This window comes from Megalops cyprinoides, chromosome 15, assembly GCF_013368585.1.
Source record: "Megalops cyprinoides isolate fMegCyp1 chromosome 15, fMegCyp1.pri, whole genome shotgun sequence".
Lineage (NCBI taxonomy): Eukaryota > Metazoa > Chordata > Actinopteri > Elopiformes > Megalopidae > Megalops > Megalops cyprinoides.
The window spans coordinates 24,888,051-24,902,868 of NC_050597.1; the positions used below are offsets into that span (position 1 = coordinate 24,888,051).

The window sequence follows — 14,818 nt, forward strand, 5'->3', positions numbered from 1 at the left end:
ATATAATGGAGGCAGTTCCTGGAAAGAATGTGGTTGTTGGCACTGCAGCTCCGAAGGTGTCCAGGGTGCCAGTTTTGTATAACTGCAGGTTATCAGGACTCCTGTGTAAGCCATACTTACTGGTAGTGGTGTTTGTGGTGGCCTACTTTGTGGCATGCTTCTCTCCACTGTCACTGTGGCCCCCGGTCTTGTGATTCACATTTCAGAGGTCTTCTCAGAGGAGAGTGTGTGTGTACGTGTGAGTACATGTGTGTGTGCGCGCAGGCTGCTTACTTTTGAATCACTAGAGCTCAGCTCACATGTGATATTGAGAGCCCGAGTGTCCTCTTTCCCCCCATAAACATACTTTAAATGGTTGAGTGTAAATCCACAATCATTTCACCAGCCATTTCATGAGTGACCTTCAGGTATGGTTGCGTTTTTAAGACTGACGATAAGCGTTCAAAGAGGAAACGTACAAAGACACCTCCTGGATATGACCTCCACTTCAACAAATCACTTTGAAACACAGTAGGATAGCAGCCGTCCAATGATTGCTCTGTCCGTTGGGCACCTCTGTAGTTTTGCTCCCGTTTACGTCGTCAGTGTTAAAATTCAGGTGTTCCGAAAGAGCAGCAGTCCGGCGAAGGTGTTGTCTGCCTGGTTGCTGTGCTCCACCGTCCCCTGCGACAGCTCGAAGTGGACCTGCTCGCCCCGCTCCAGCTCCAGGACGCAGACGCGCGTCATGGGTCCCGGCGGTTTCCTCTGGTTGTGGTGCATGGTGGCAGCCGTCGCCTCGCCTCTCTTCAGGTAAGCCAGCGCGGGTCCAGGCCCAAAATCCACCGTCAGCACAAACAAGTAGACTCCCGCGGCCGGAGCACGGAAAGTCCCCGATTTGGGCGAGTACGTCTGTCCCCGGTTCAGGGAAACCTGTTCGAATATCACTATGCCGGTGTCATTGGCTCCGTTGTTGGTGCCGGCGAGGAACATGAGGGGCGGATCCGAGATCTGACTGAGCACTAAGAGAAAAAACACGGGAACAGCACATGGTGATCATTCACTGTGCAACTGTAACGGGGCTTGCAACACAGCTAAGTTTCCATAAATACTGTCGACGAAAACCGTCGCTGTTTGACTAAGGATCACCTCTGTCTATATGATGAAACCTGTAAGCTTAGTTTAAGTATCTAGAATTTCATAATATAGATGTTTTACCATTTAATACTATTGGTACCTGCTCTTGTCAATGCTCACTGAGAAGAACTTCGGAAAGAAATTTGAAAAATTTACGGTTGGGCAAATAAGTTGCAATTTTTCGAAAACACAAGAGGGCAGTGTTGTTAAGCAGCCAGTCGAACTGACGACTGAAGCCAGGAAAGCGCTAATATCCTGTTATAGTGATTTTTCAACTGCGTCCAATACTGTATGTAAATAGAAGTCAATTAAATTGCATGCAGTTCTTTAACTTCTCGTTCTTTAACGTTCTCCTCTCCACCTTGTATTTTTTGTATTTTGAAATATACCTCAAGGTAAAACAGCTGTGATGTGCTCCTTCCCTGAAATACTCTGGTACTCACCGGCTGTCTCCAGTGATGCATCCCTCTTGCTGCGTAGGTTGCCCCTCCTCCCACTGTGACTCTCCTCGTTCTTCTCCTTCTGCCTCCTCCTCTGCTTCCTTCCCTCCTTCTTCTTCATTAAGGCCCACAGTTTGTCCAGGTCCAGGGTGCCTTCCGAGCCGGCCAGGCCGTCCATGTTACTGAAGATGTTTTTGAACACTCGGATGTGATCCTCAAGGCCCCTCCTCAGCAGAGCCAGCTCGTCTTGCAGTTCCTCCACCGCACCACCGGGGACAGCGTTCCCTGTGCAGTTGCAGCAAGAGAGGCAACGCTGCTGCTCCAGCCTGCTCACCTGGGCCCCGAGGTCCTGCACCTCTTTCTCCAGGCTCCAGAAGTTGCTGGCGGAGAGGCTAGGGTCTCCCATAGGAGAATCGGGAGAATGTCTATGGTCTCCGCTCCGCCGCTTTAGCCCCCTGGAGTCCCATTCACTCAATATGGCCTCGTCCCTCATGGCCGGGTCTGCCGGCTGCGTGGACCTCGGGCTCAGGTTCTGGCCCGTGATCTGGTCCAGTGCCTGGAGGATCTTCTTTCGGAGGAGCGGGATGGAGTACTCCTCCTGCTCCTGGAGGGACTTGTCCTTGAACCCCAGCACCTCCTCCCCGAGGAGGACCTCCAGCACCTCCGTGTGGCGGATGGCGTCATTCAGCAGCGAGGAGAAGGAGCTGGCGAGCCGGTGCATCTCTCTCACCTTCACCTCGTCACGCTCCTGCAGGCCGCGGATGTCCTGCTCGGTCTTGGCGTGCAGGGCGTGCAGCTGGGAGACGTTGAGGGTCAGAGACCGGCTCTTGTCCTGCTCAAAGGCCAGGGACTCCTGCACCTGCAGCAGCCCCTGCTTCAGGTCGTCCACAGAGGTCCCCCAGCCCACCTCCCAGCGGTCCTGCCCCTCGGCGCTCTCCTCCAGGGCCAGCCTGTTCTCGTTGGCCAGCTCCGTCGCGTTGGCTACCTCCTGCTCCAGCCTGGCCAGGGTGGCCGTGAGGGCCTTGCAGTTGCAGTCGCTGGCGCTGGTGTTCTTGTAGAACTGCTGGTAGAGGTAGTCCACGTCGGAGTCGATCTCGCGCAGGTGCTCGTCGTAGATGCTGAGGTTGCTGGCCAGCTCGTTCACCCGGTTCAGCACCTGCACCTTGGCCGCCTCCACCTCCAGGCCCGTCTCCATGAACTGGATCTGGCTGTTGCGGCCCGTCTGCTCGATGCTGTCCTCCAGGCCCCGGAAGCCGCGCTGCAGGTCGCGGATGTTGCTGGAGGCCAGGTCCAGGTCCTCCAGCAGGGCGTTGACCTTCACCGTGTTGTTGACCACCTTGTTGTCCAGCCGCGCGATGGCCTCCCAGACCGCCGGGCCCTCCACCAGCCGGTTCTGGCTCGCGACGCCCCTGTCCGCACCCTCCCTCTGCAGCTCCTCCCCGAGCCGCTCCTGCTCCTGCCTCAGCTCCGCTAACGAGGCGTTCAGGGCCTGAATGTTGACCTGCAGTGGAAAAACGTACAGGAGAATAGCTAGGCTTGGCCATACAACATTCTGGCACACTATCACTCTCGTATTGGCCAGGAAAGTTTTAGATTTAAAAGCCTCTCCCAAACTCTTCCCCAGAGTGCAGCTTCTCTGATATTTCTGACAAATTTATGTGGAAATATTTTTTCCTTTGTCTTCCTCCTATTTATGCTCTGAAGGAGGTAAAAATATTGTGACTTTTCCTGTATTTTACAGCTAAACAGTTACACAGTGCAGACTCAGGATGCATGCGGGTAATAGGTGTCACATTTCAGCAAGCGTGTCATGGAAAGACGCTGAAGGACGGACAAAGGTCACGGCCGGCGCTCACCTGCATGGTCTTCTGGCTGTGCTTGATCTTGACGTCAGTGCTGGTCTTGAAGTTGGTGAGGTTGTACTGTAGCGCCACCTGCTGGGAGTGCAGCCTCTCCTCCAGCTCGCCGTGCTGGGCGCTCAGCAGCTCCCTCACCTGGTCAATCTGGTGGAAGCTGTCCTCCAGCTTTGCCTCGAAGTCCTCCCCCCCGGCCCCCCGGGCCTCGCCGTCCTCCTTCAGCTGGGCCAGGTCCCGGGAGAGCCCGTCCACCTCCCGCGAGAGCCGCTCCAGGCTCCGGTTGAAGCCGTCCAGCACCGGCTGGAGCCGGGCCATCAGGGCCTCCATTACGTGGCCGAGGGGCAGGAGCTCGGCGGCGTCGGGGGTCGGGGACGAGCCCGGCGGCATGTCCACCGCAAATGGACCTGACAAAGACGAGCGCAGACGGTCATTCCACAGGCCCTCAGAGGTGGCGGGCCAAAGTCGAACATGCACAGTGTCAGAGCCTTTCGATGACTGTTTCACTTCTTACATTCCAACATCAAATTTTTCCAGTTTAGCCGGGCATCGAGCCAAAAGTATAAATAACTGTCTATATTTGGACATTTGGTTTCGGCAAAGTTTTGGGGGTTTTTGTACTCCTCGGTTTCTCTTGTTTATGTGGGCGTACAGGGTGACGTGGTCAGTGTTGGATGGATTAATGTTTCATGGTGGTGTAATGGACTCCTGAGGCCTGCTGATGGACTCAACACTGCTTTCTTATTGCTCTCTTCCACCTCCCCAAACACCCCCCGATCTACCGCGGAGTACAGGGGAGAGTGGCCCAGACTGCAGGGAGGTGCAGATATGGTGTGTGTGTGTGTGTCTGTGTGTGTCTGTGTGTGTCTGTGTGTGTGTGTATGTGGAGGGCGTAGGGAAGGAGTACGTGTGGTGTGCAGGGGGGTGAGTCATAGGCACTCTCCTCGACCCCTGTTGGAGTGAGAGATAGGGCAGCACTGTGTATTGTGAACGGAGTAGCAGGCATGCCCTTTGATGCCAGTATCCTGGTTTGCATCACCACCACCCCCCCACTCCTGACCCCTGGTCTCAGACCCTGCCCTCTCTGGTCCTGATTGGCTCTTCCTTTGGCGTGGGCTCCTGGGAACGAGCTCCTTCGCCGACCACCGAGGGCCTTTAACCTGTTTCTCTGACTGTCATCCGAAACGGCTCTGAGGACGGAGTCCAGATCCCCCCTGCTCCGTCCCCGCCCTCGGCGAGCGTGTGATATATGCGCCGGGTGTTTCTCTGTTCTGGCCCCGTTTCCTCTGAAACAATGAGATGATGTACTGCGCTTGCGACAGCTCACACACTGAGCGAGGGGAAGGGCCGTTCCGTTCCACTGATATCACCCCAGGGGTCGCCAGCAGAGTCAATAAGCTCTCCCTCGTGTCAGGCTACCTGTGTTTTTATTGGGTGGGGCGGGCCCCTCCCTCGCCTCCGCAGAACCTCGGGTACAGATGTGACCAGTACGGTCAAACCGAGTTCAAATTCATGCCATGAGGGAACATGTGCTCACTTTACCAGATAACACCATAATGCTTTAAGAGAGGTTTTAGCAGCTCCGATTTTAAGGTACATTGTGAAACAAATGTGAAATAATAATTTGTTCCTGGTGAGTATTTTGCTGCTGCTCATTTTAACTTGGGGTGTAACAATGCATTAATGCATCAATACAAACGCAGTGATATAGCTGTATCAGTGTTGCATGTGAGAATCCATCGATGCCGTTTTTATTTTTTTATTTATTTAACAACAGTCGTAGTTATCTTTGAATATTGAACGTTAGTTCAATGGCATATGATGAATTAATGCTTAGGTACTACGCAATTCTCTAAAAACAGAATAATTTTAAGATTATCTTGATTTAGATTGTAGCAAAATGTATTGTATTGCATTGTACTGCGTCATATTGAGGTGAATCTCTGTTAAGCCAGAGGTTAACACCCTTGGTGTCAACAGGACATTATTGGGCTGAGGGAATATGCAGCATGACTGAAGGCCGTGCACAGCTGACCATTATGTCATCCCCGAATACGGAAAGGCACATCAGCTTGGAAGGAGGAATGCCGCCGGAGTTTGTTTTCGCACTCCGTCGCCGTCACAATACACCCCCTCTTCCATATCTGGACCCCCATCGCCCTCTCAGGGGGTGATTACATCAGTCCTCTTAACAAAGCCGAAAAAAGCCCCTTCTCCAGAAGAAAGGGAGGATTTCCTGGCCGAGGAAGCCGCAAACGAGTGAGGACGGTGTCGCGGCCTGCGCTCCGGCAGAAAGAATGGGACGGTGGAAAACGCAGCGCGCGGATTCCGCGGCCGCCGTCCGGATCGCGGCCGCTTGGTCCCCCCTGTTCCTATAGGACGTCCCTGAGACCGGCAGCGGGCCAGACTGCGGATGATAACACGTCTGGGAGTCAAGCCTGTGTCAGATAAACGTTTGGACAGAACGCCGCCGAAGTCTGGGGGACCACACATATGGCAGCGTGTTGGTGGCCTTGTGTTGAGGCTTGTTTGTTGAAATGTAGAAAAAACACTGAAGTCTATAACTGAGTGCCTGGGGGGTACAACTAAATTTCTGCCTCTCTCAGCAAGTTTGGCAGTGTCGCTCAAACCAAACCTGTTTTTGAAGATGTGTGGTATGTGTTGTCAGACTAATGATGATGTAGGTTCGTCACTGTGGTGATTTTACATGTATTACACATAAGATGTATTTGCAAGGCTTTGGTTTTTTTTCCATTTCCGGTATATGATACGTTGTGAAAAAGGAGTGTTTCAGGCACATATGGGAGCCATATGCCCTGAGATACACAGTTAGGCAGGCGGGTGTGACTCTGACTCACTCTCCATCTTGCCCTCGCACTCCGGATTTGTAAACACAGGGGCAACAGGGTGTACAGTTTGTTTTCTCATACGTGTGTTTGAGTGTTCAGCTGTGTTTGACGTGTAATTTTGGGACCCCCTTCCCCACCCATCCTGTAATGCCAGATGCAGTCTGCTTCAGGTTCTCACCGGTTTGGCCGTGGTCATGGTCATGTTCGTGGTTGTGTTCGTGGTCTTGGTCATGGTCGTGTTTGTGCTCATGCACACGGTCATGGTCATACTCCTGGTAATGGTCGCGGTCATGGCCGTGGTTGTGGTTGTGGTTGTGGTTGTGGTCGGGGTCCTGCTCCGGGGTGGGCTCAAGATCAAGGTCGTAGTCCGAAACGGTGGTGGAGGGGACGGCTCGGAGCTCCCGCTCTGGGTGGTCCGCCTCGTATGGGGGTCCACCGGTGACCTGGAAGTCATTCTGCTCCCAGTTCCTGTCCCCAGCCAGCTGCATCAGCCTCTCAGGACCTGGTAAGAGAGAGGGGAGGGGTTACTGGGAGAAGCCTGGCATGCATAACTGTCACCACCTAACCGCAAAAGAATCACAACATGACCAGGTTGATGGGACCCAATCAGGGGGTGCAAAAGGAGCAACACGCATCTGACCCCGTCGCTGTGTGCTCTGTTTCCCAGGCCGTGGAGGGCTACGGTTTTTGGGAGTGTCCCGCCCTGTGATTCCCAGCGAGCGGGAGGCGCAGAGGGATTCATTGTGAGAGACCTTTTCAGCTTAGGAAACCTGCTCAATGCAGGGCGGGGAGGGAGTCCGGGGAGTGGCCACGCTCTTGGCCTGGGAACCGCTTTGTTTTGCTCTCGGCAAACTATTTGTGGCCCAAGCCGTAAAGGCCAGCCAAGCGTTTGCCGGGGCTATTTTGAAACCTACCCACGTGCCGCCCGTGTGTGTGAGTGCGTGTCTATCTGTCTGTGTGCATGTGTGTGTGTGCTTGCATGTATGTTGTGTCCTTAACACGTGAGTGCTCAGGGGCCAGCGCCTCCCCCCCCCCTCCCTGGCGACCCTCGGAAGCAATCGAGCACCCGCTCCTCCCGCTGAGTGCTCATGGGACCTCCCCGCAGCTGGCCGCGGTTTACGCGAGGCCTCCTTCCCCGTGGCTTTGCCCTCTCTTTGGTTCACTGCTGCTAGAGAGGCCGTGAGGGGGCGGGACGGGCGCATAGCACTCACACGGGACCTGCTCCCTGCTCCCAGGCAGATAAACAGCCGGCAGAGCAAGCAAACACCTACCTGCGTGGTGGGCCCCGGAGGCCCCGGAGGCCCCCGGCACGCCGCCCTCCGCCGTCCGGTTGCCGGAGTCTGAGACATGGCCGTCTGCAACTGTCAGACAGAGGGAGCGGGAGGACATCAGTTTTATGGGCAGAGCAGCTCTTATAAACACATGTGTTCCCCCCCTCTCTCTCACACACACAAGGCTGCTGCGTACACAGGATGTCTGGTCTAAATTAGACATTTATGAATGCGGGATCCATATGCTGGTTGCCTGTGGTTGCGAAAAGAGGAATCAATCCTGAATCCAGCTAGCCTTGTCCACGCTCAGAAATTATACATTTATGGACACTGACTCCATGTGTGGGTTTCTTACTGTGAAAACCAAAACCAAGCTCAAGTCTAACCATGTGTACGCTGAGATTTGTTCCAAACAGCTTTTTGTGCTTTTTGTACCTCCAAATGATTCTGAAATGTCTTTGAATGACATTATCCACTAAGAAGAGAGGGATTATCTAATCCTCCGTGATGGACTGATACATGGGAGAAGGCTGCACTGTGCTTGTTCATGAACTGTACCCTTGTAGGGCATGGGAGTCTCCTGTGAATGGTTGCTAGGCGCTGTGATGACATCACAGTACCTGTCTCCTCGCAGTTGTGTCCTCCGTGGCCCGGGCAGCACCTCCAGAGCAGGGCTGTGAAGATCTTCTGCTGCTGTCTGTACACAGGCCGAGTGGACAGCTTGTACCTGCCAGCACACACACACACACACACACACAGGAATTGTATTGCTGTGAGGATATGCGAAACCAGAAGGCAGGAATCCCTGGTCGTTGATAAATATTTTCTTATGTTATATATTGCATTATATTATTGTGATTTAGCAGATGCTCTTATCCAGAGTGATTTACAATCTTATCCATTTATACAGCTGGATATTTACTGCGGCAATTGTGGGTTAAGTACCTTGCCCAAGGGTACAACAGCAGTGCACCAGCTTGAACTAGCAAGCTTCTGGTTACAAGCCCTTGACCTTACCACTATGCTACACTGCCACCCCTTTTTGAACTCATTCTGTCTTGGAGGACAGAAGAAAGTGCAGTAGATACTAGGGGATGCAGGTAATGTCAATTTCTATAATTCTCTCACTTAGTTAATAAGCTATAGTTCTATGTTGTTACAATGTAACCTCTCCGCACCAGTGTTGCAATACACATGTAGGTCTACTTTGCCAAGCCTATTTTCAAAGCTTGAGATGTAGATTTTTTGAAACCTTCAGCTTTGTGTTGAGAGTATGTGCACTCAAGGTTCAGGGCATTGTGATTTGACAGTAGGCGGCAGTGGAGAGATAGAGAGAGAGGTGCATGCTGGGATTGCGGAGCACACTCACATGACCAGCTGGCAGTCAGGCGTGCCGTTGGGACAGGGGCTCTGGGACTTTATGGTGTACTTCTCAGTGCCACACGAAACCGCCGTGGTCACAACTTGATGGTGCACAAATGCACACCAGTTCCTGGCAACACACACACACACACACAGAGGCACACACTTAGCATTACACACAATACATCATACACTTAGCATTACAGTTCTGTGAATCATCCATTGCACAAGCTCAGTGCTATGACTCCCAGGCACTCCCAGGACAGTGAAATTCTGGATTATTTTCCCGTGGTGCTGCTTCCGCTGCGACCTCCTCCCTGCCCGCCCACCCCCGGTTTTGCGGGTTTGTTTGCAGTTCTGCGGCTTTCCTTCCTGTTCCGAGGGTCAGGGCTGGTGACATCTGCTCCACAGGGAACCGTTTTTTGTCTTTTCGCCTCCTCACAGCCACATTCTGTGAATCGCTGGGCGCTCGCTAGTTGCTCTATGTTTTGCAATACCATTGAATGCGGTCCAGTTTCGCATTGAGTCCAGCATCACACTGGATGTGCCAGGCATGGAGGCTCCAGTGGCTTGGTTGCACATCCCATTGACAATGATACCCACTGCATTGAGCTGTTTGTTTGACTAGCTGCCCAACAGAGATGATGTAACCCTATTCCAATATTTTCACAGCAACTCTTTATCCTTTGAATGGATACGGTATGCTAACCATCTGCGCAATTCATCCCAACCACGATACACTACCACACGCAATAAGAATGGTCACCACATTAGCCACCACACTGGCTCCTCCCAAAAAGATGACATCACACCCACAATGCCACACTGTGTACACAACAGGCTAAACCCTGATTTATGATACCACACCTGAACCCACACTCCTGAATCCCTAGGGAGTAAAACAAGTCAAATTTCACTGCCAGCCCCAATGCTAGAACCCTCTCTCTATTTTGGTGAGTTGAGCCGTTTGCTTTAAAAGTGCCCCATTGTGACTCAGCTCCACATGGGCCCGGCGCTGACAGAATCATGCCTCCCACGGCTCTCCCAGCTCCGGCGTTCCCACAGCTGCTGGCTGATTGATACGCGTCGGTCACCAAGGGGCATCGCATGCTAACCTGCTCCGGGATCGAGTGTCGACATCAGGGGAGAAAAATGAGCGCAGGGGTCATGGCAGTGACGGGGAGGGGATTAGTTCAGGTTATCCACCCGGTCCAGCGCAGGGAGGGTGCGTTTCACACCGGTCGGGTGGGTGGACCGCCATACCCCTCCCCGTCCCACCCCCGCCTCCCCGCGACTCGAACCCTCGGCCCGTCACCCTTGACCGCCGGAGAGAAACAAACGCCACCATCAGCGGGGACCCTGAGGGTTACCGCCGCAGAAGTCGAGGCGGCTCCGAGGGCGAGAGGTCCTGAGAGCTAGTGTGCGGCGCGAAGGCGCGAGGGAGTAAACATTGTTCTTGGCTCCCCTTTTCAAACCTGTGACTCCACGGCCGCGTGTGGAAGAGGCCTCTGTATCTATTACGCCACGGCGACCCGCCCTTCCACCCAGACTGGTAGCATTGTTGTGAGGGCCAAGTATGGGGCCGGCGTGCGGGCTGTAATTCACTGCCGCCCTCAAACAGGAAAGGCCTGACACAGTGACAGCCTGCTGAGGTGTGGCAGCCAGGGCCGGGGTGGGGGGGGGGCTGGCTGGCAGGAAGCCAGGTCTCGTGAGCGTGACCCCACCCCCTTTTTTATTAACATGTGGGGATGCTTGAAACCAGCGACAGGCGTTCCTGTCGCGTGAGCACCCTTGGCCGAGTTGGCCTCAATTCTCCGCAAAAAGCCAAGCCAAACACAGAGAGCCGAATTCCGGGCGTGGCCCTGTGGCCGATGGCAAAGAAAGCGGAGAAAACCCGAGGGTCGGGGCCGGCGGCAGGGGTGAACCCAAAGAACCCAGACAAGCCGGTGACGTGCCATAGCGTAATCCGGGGCTGACTGCGGGGGGCCTGTTGAGTTTCGAGGTCTGCCACCGAAGGAGAGCTACTGGTGACGCTCCCTCCGAAGCCGGCCAAGAGGCGAGCGCTGCAGACACCGCAAGTGACATCACCATCGTGGGCCTGACTGTGAGTGGCGCCAGAGACCACATTCCGCTGCTCGGATGCTCTGATCAGTGGTGCTGCCTGTGTAGAAGAAGACAGAGCCCAGAGAGCGCTGCTTCACAGTACGTGCAGAATGTCATGCCTGTGAAGCGCGCAGCCTCTCTCTCCACGCCCTCGTTTCCCAATCTGCTTGGCACCCACCCTGATGATAACACCCGCCCCGAAAAGAAAACCGCAGGAGAGGAGTTCACTGATAGCGTGTGTGAACCGTCAGCTCCATTCATATTTCTACACTTGGCCCCCTTCTTCCTCTTCAGGTTCCACTACAGCTGTGCACTGTTTATGCACCAATGTAGACAAAACAGCACCTCGATAAACAGTCTTTCCCAATGTAATTTCAAGTATCAAATGGAGAGGAAGGCGGGGGGGTCATTGCCTTTTTGTGAAAATGACTTGCGCAATACTTCATCCTCTTTTCTGAGAAATACAATATGACTTGGAATTTGAGGTTAGTTTGATATTTGGATAATTTCGCGTAATATTAATTTGTCGAAGTCCAATGTAAGACTCAGTGGGCCTCCCTAGTCAATTCTGGCTGGTGACCCGATTGGTGGATCTGAAAGCCGCGTGTGGCTCACGGTTGCTGCTGACATCACAGGGTGGACATGTGACACATGTGCAGCTCATCTTCCCAGCCGGCCGCAGGGTCCTGCTCGCTGCTGATTAGCTCCTGGCCGCCGGGGGGGAGGAAGTGTCTGCCGCTCTCCCACAGCCCCCCGCATCCTGGGTTCCTTTCCCACAGAGGTTCCAAGCAGACAGGACGCCACCGCTGACCCCAGCCGTTCTCAGGACCACGGCGTCCTCCCGCAACCCGACACCGCTCTCACCACCCCCCGCTTCCTGACAGGTGACATCATAATGCGGGTCGCCGTGGCGAGGCTGCTTTGTCCAGTCAGGGAGGTAAAGGGGGCATGATTATCTTATCAGGGAAGGGCTGGGTGGCAAAAAAAACACATACACACAAAAAAAAGAGAACCGCAGTACAGTTGTACGTATGTATCTCATCCCTCTCTCTCTGAACCAGAGTCACCTTCTTTCCCCCTGCCTCGGGTTAAAAAGACGCCCATGACAGTTTTGGCAGAAAATATATTGTAGGAGGTGATCGTTGACACCAAATCCTCGCTTCGAGTTTCACTGTTTGTCTGTTGTGATAAATTGAAGGAAAACACAAATATAAGAGGCCCATTCTTATTTTTGTTGGGAGCGAACCTAAGGCTATACTTTGTTGCTGCTTACACGTTACATCTGGCAAGGACAACACTGTCTCTGTTATGCTGTGCTTTTTTTTTGCCAGTTTTAAGCAAAACCACATTGTGTGTGATCCCATTCAAAAGCCTTTTAAGTTCTTCAGGAGACCCACACTGGTGCAGATTATGTTGGTTCCAAAAACAAAGGGGAAATAACGAGAGAAATATGCCGAGTGCTTGGCGACCCCCAGAAATCAAATTCGACGCAGAAGTATTTTCATACCGGAGCCAATGTCAGGGCAACACGGCCTTACAAATTCTGCAACAACGCTTGTTCAGCAAATTCACATTTGGTCAGTGTGTGAGGGAGAGCAGGAGCCAAGGAGTAGAGTGTGGAGTCGAGTGGTTTTCAGGCTGCAGTCCCTGACAGCAAACCCTTGTCTCTGAGAGTCGGGCTGGGCTGGAGAAGTGACAGGAAGACGACGGATGGGACAGTGCTTTCCTGTGTGGAAGTTAAGCGTAATTAAACAAACTTCTGAGGTCTGCGTGGGATCCAGGCCTCTTGCGTGAGTGCCGAGGAAGTGCCTTCGCAGGAAGGGGGGGTGGGGGGGGGAGAGGTACCACCCAGCAGCTTCCAGGAGGGGGAACACAGAGACGTATGTGTTTCAGCTCAGAGAAGCGTCCCGCCTGAGGTCTGATGGCGAAAAAATCTGCCAAGAGGCCCTGGCCCGCACTGGTTCCCCTGCCCCACACCTCTGCTTCCTGCTCTGTTCCGCTCTGCTGACACGTCTCCCCAGCGGCGGTCGTGGCTTTATTTCCGGAACCTTCCGGAGACACCCCCCACCTCCCCACCCCCTTGCGCTACTGTGAACACCTGCTCCGCCGTCGGGCCAAAGCCACTACACCTCACCCCCCGGAGCGCGTCACGGTCGCTGGCTTTTCCCACAATCCCCTCCTCGCCTCAAGCTGTTTCTGAATGCGGCCCTCAGGAGCCTCCTTGGCATTCCGCGGGCTGCCCCTTGTGTTCTCGGTGAAAGGCACTCAGACACGCTCGCGTTCCGCGGCGCAGGGCCCCCCCACTCCGCTCCCCACATCCGAAGCCTGACGCTCGAGGGCACTGCACCGCTGAGCAACAATGAAGTCAGAGCCGTGACTGACGGAGTGCGCCTGGACCTTCATGGCTAGGTACGGCAATCATGCGCAGCCAATGAACACACAGAGATCCAGCCGCCACACGCACCAAGAGACCCGGCATCACGGCGCGCTGTGACCTCCCGATCCAATCCCACCGCCAGGAAACCGAAAAGCACGACCTCGCGTACACCAGCTCAATCTGCTCTCCATTATAAATAATGGTGGTCACGCAGAAACCCTGCCAGGACCATGTCATTTAGACAGAGCAGGCCTGCTAAGAAGAACTAATTGTGGCTTATTTGATTTCTTCTCTGGGGAGGATATTATCGGAGAATCGGGCTGGTTGCTTTGCAATTTGAGGTGTAATGTATGCATCCAGTTTAAAATGATTCGTATCAGTGGTAACCGAGAGCTAGATCAGAGATCCAGCTGTGCCAGAGCTTTAGGTTCTATCTCCAAGAGCAGGAAATCTGTTACCCGCTTGTGTTTTCCGGCAATTACAACAAATTAGTATTGATTTGTCCTGGGCAGCAGAAAACCGTGTACAGTTACAGTAACACTTTGGGTCTGGAGAGCGCCATGCCAAAAACCTCTTAATAAGTGAACAGTGTTTGTATATAGAGTGAGTTCCCTGAAGTGGGCCTGTCTAAATGTTTGCAAATAAAAAAAATCACTTTGTTTAGTTTCCCACCGGCATATCCTGATTAAAGGAGATTGAGAGGATACCGATCAGCCCCACATGACCAGTTCACAGCAAGTTGATTCTGCGCTGCTGGAAGACAAGCTCAACTCAGAAGGGGAAAAAAACAACTGGCTGAACATGGTCTTTCTAAACTGTAACACTGGGCATTCTCAAACCCTCGGTCTGTGCACTTTGCTTACATATGCAGTGAGAGGAAGACATAATTCATGTTGAATATTTTAAATAGGATGTGAAAATTTGATGTGCACTCCGATGTAATGTGTCTAAGTGCATCTGTACATGTTCAGATGGTTTTCTGTGAGGGCCTTTCCCCTGCCCTCTGTGGCCTGTTTGGTCAGCAGAAGTTCCCCTCTGAAGGTGTCAGCAGTGGACTCTGTACTCCGCTTCACCCCCCCCCAGCCAAAACAGGTCACACGAAACTCACCCTGTACGAGCGGGGGTGGCCCCTGCCTCTCCCGTGGGGTGCGCCGCCTCTTCTGGAAGCCCCAGAGGGGTGTGATGCACCGGTCCCGTTGGGGGTTGCCCGTGGGCCAGAGGGTGGTGTGCGGGCCCCAGGGCGCCCGGCCTGTGCCCGTGCGTCCCGCCGCGGTGGTGCGGCCCAAGAACGCCGGGGATGACCCGCTCCCAGCCCCCACGTCCCGTGCCCGCCACCCCCGGCTCCTCCTCCACCTCGGGATCCCGGGCCCTGATGTCCCCCCGAGCCACGGCTGCCAGCCCCACCATCAGCACCAGTATCCTCATGGCCATGTCGGCGCTTCAGCCTCCT

General features: G+C 53.9%; 1 protein-coding gene across 1 annotated transcript; it reads right to left on the reverse strand.

The window, feature by feature from the left end:
* Positions 1-40: 40 nt before the first annotated feature.
* mmrn2a (multimerin 2a) lies at positions 41-14,818 on the reverse strand. The gene is made up of 8 exons (XM_036546172.1): positions 14,477-14,818; positions 8,896-9,018; positions 8,147-8,253; positions 7,527-7,616; positions 6,434-6,757; positions 3,410-3,813; positions 1,557-3,054; positions 41-998 (listed from the first exon to the last, which is right to left on the reverse strand). Exons 1-8 carry the CDS (start codon positions 14,797-14,799, stop codon positions 595-597), a joined length of 3,273 nt encoding a protein of 1,090 aa, XP_036402065.1. The 5' UTR covers positions 14,800-14,818; the 3' UTR covers positions 41-594.

Coding starts and splice junctions, on each gene's coding strand:
- mmrn2a (XM_036546172.1), bottom strand. CDS start 14,799: ATGGCCATGAGGATACTGGTGCTGATGGTGGGGCTGGCAGCCGTGGCT. Junction 8,254..8,895: donor CCTGACTGCCAGCTGGTCAT/GTGAGTGTGCTC, acceptor GTGTGCTGGCAG/GTACAAGCTGTCCACTCGGC. Junction 7,617..8,146: donor ACACAACTGCGAGGAGACAG/GTACTGTGATGT, acceptor TCTGTCTGACAG/TTGCAGACGGCCATGTCTCA.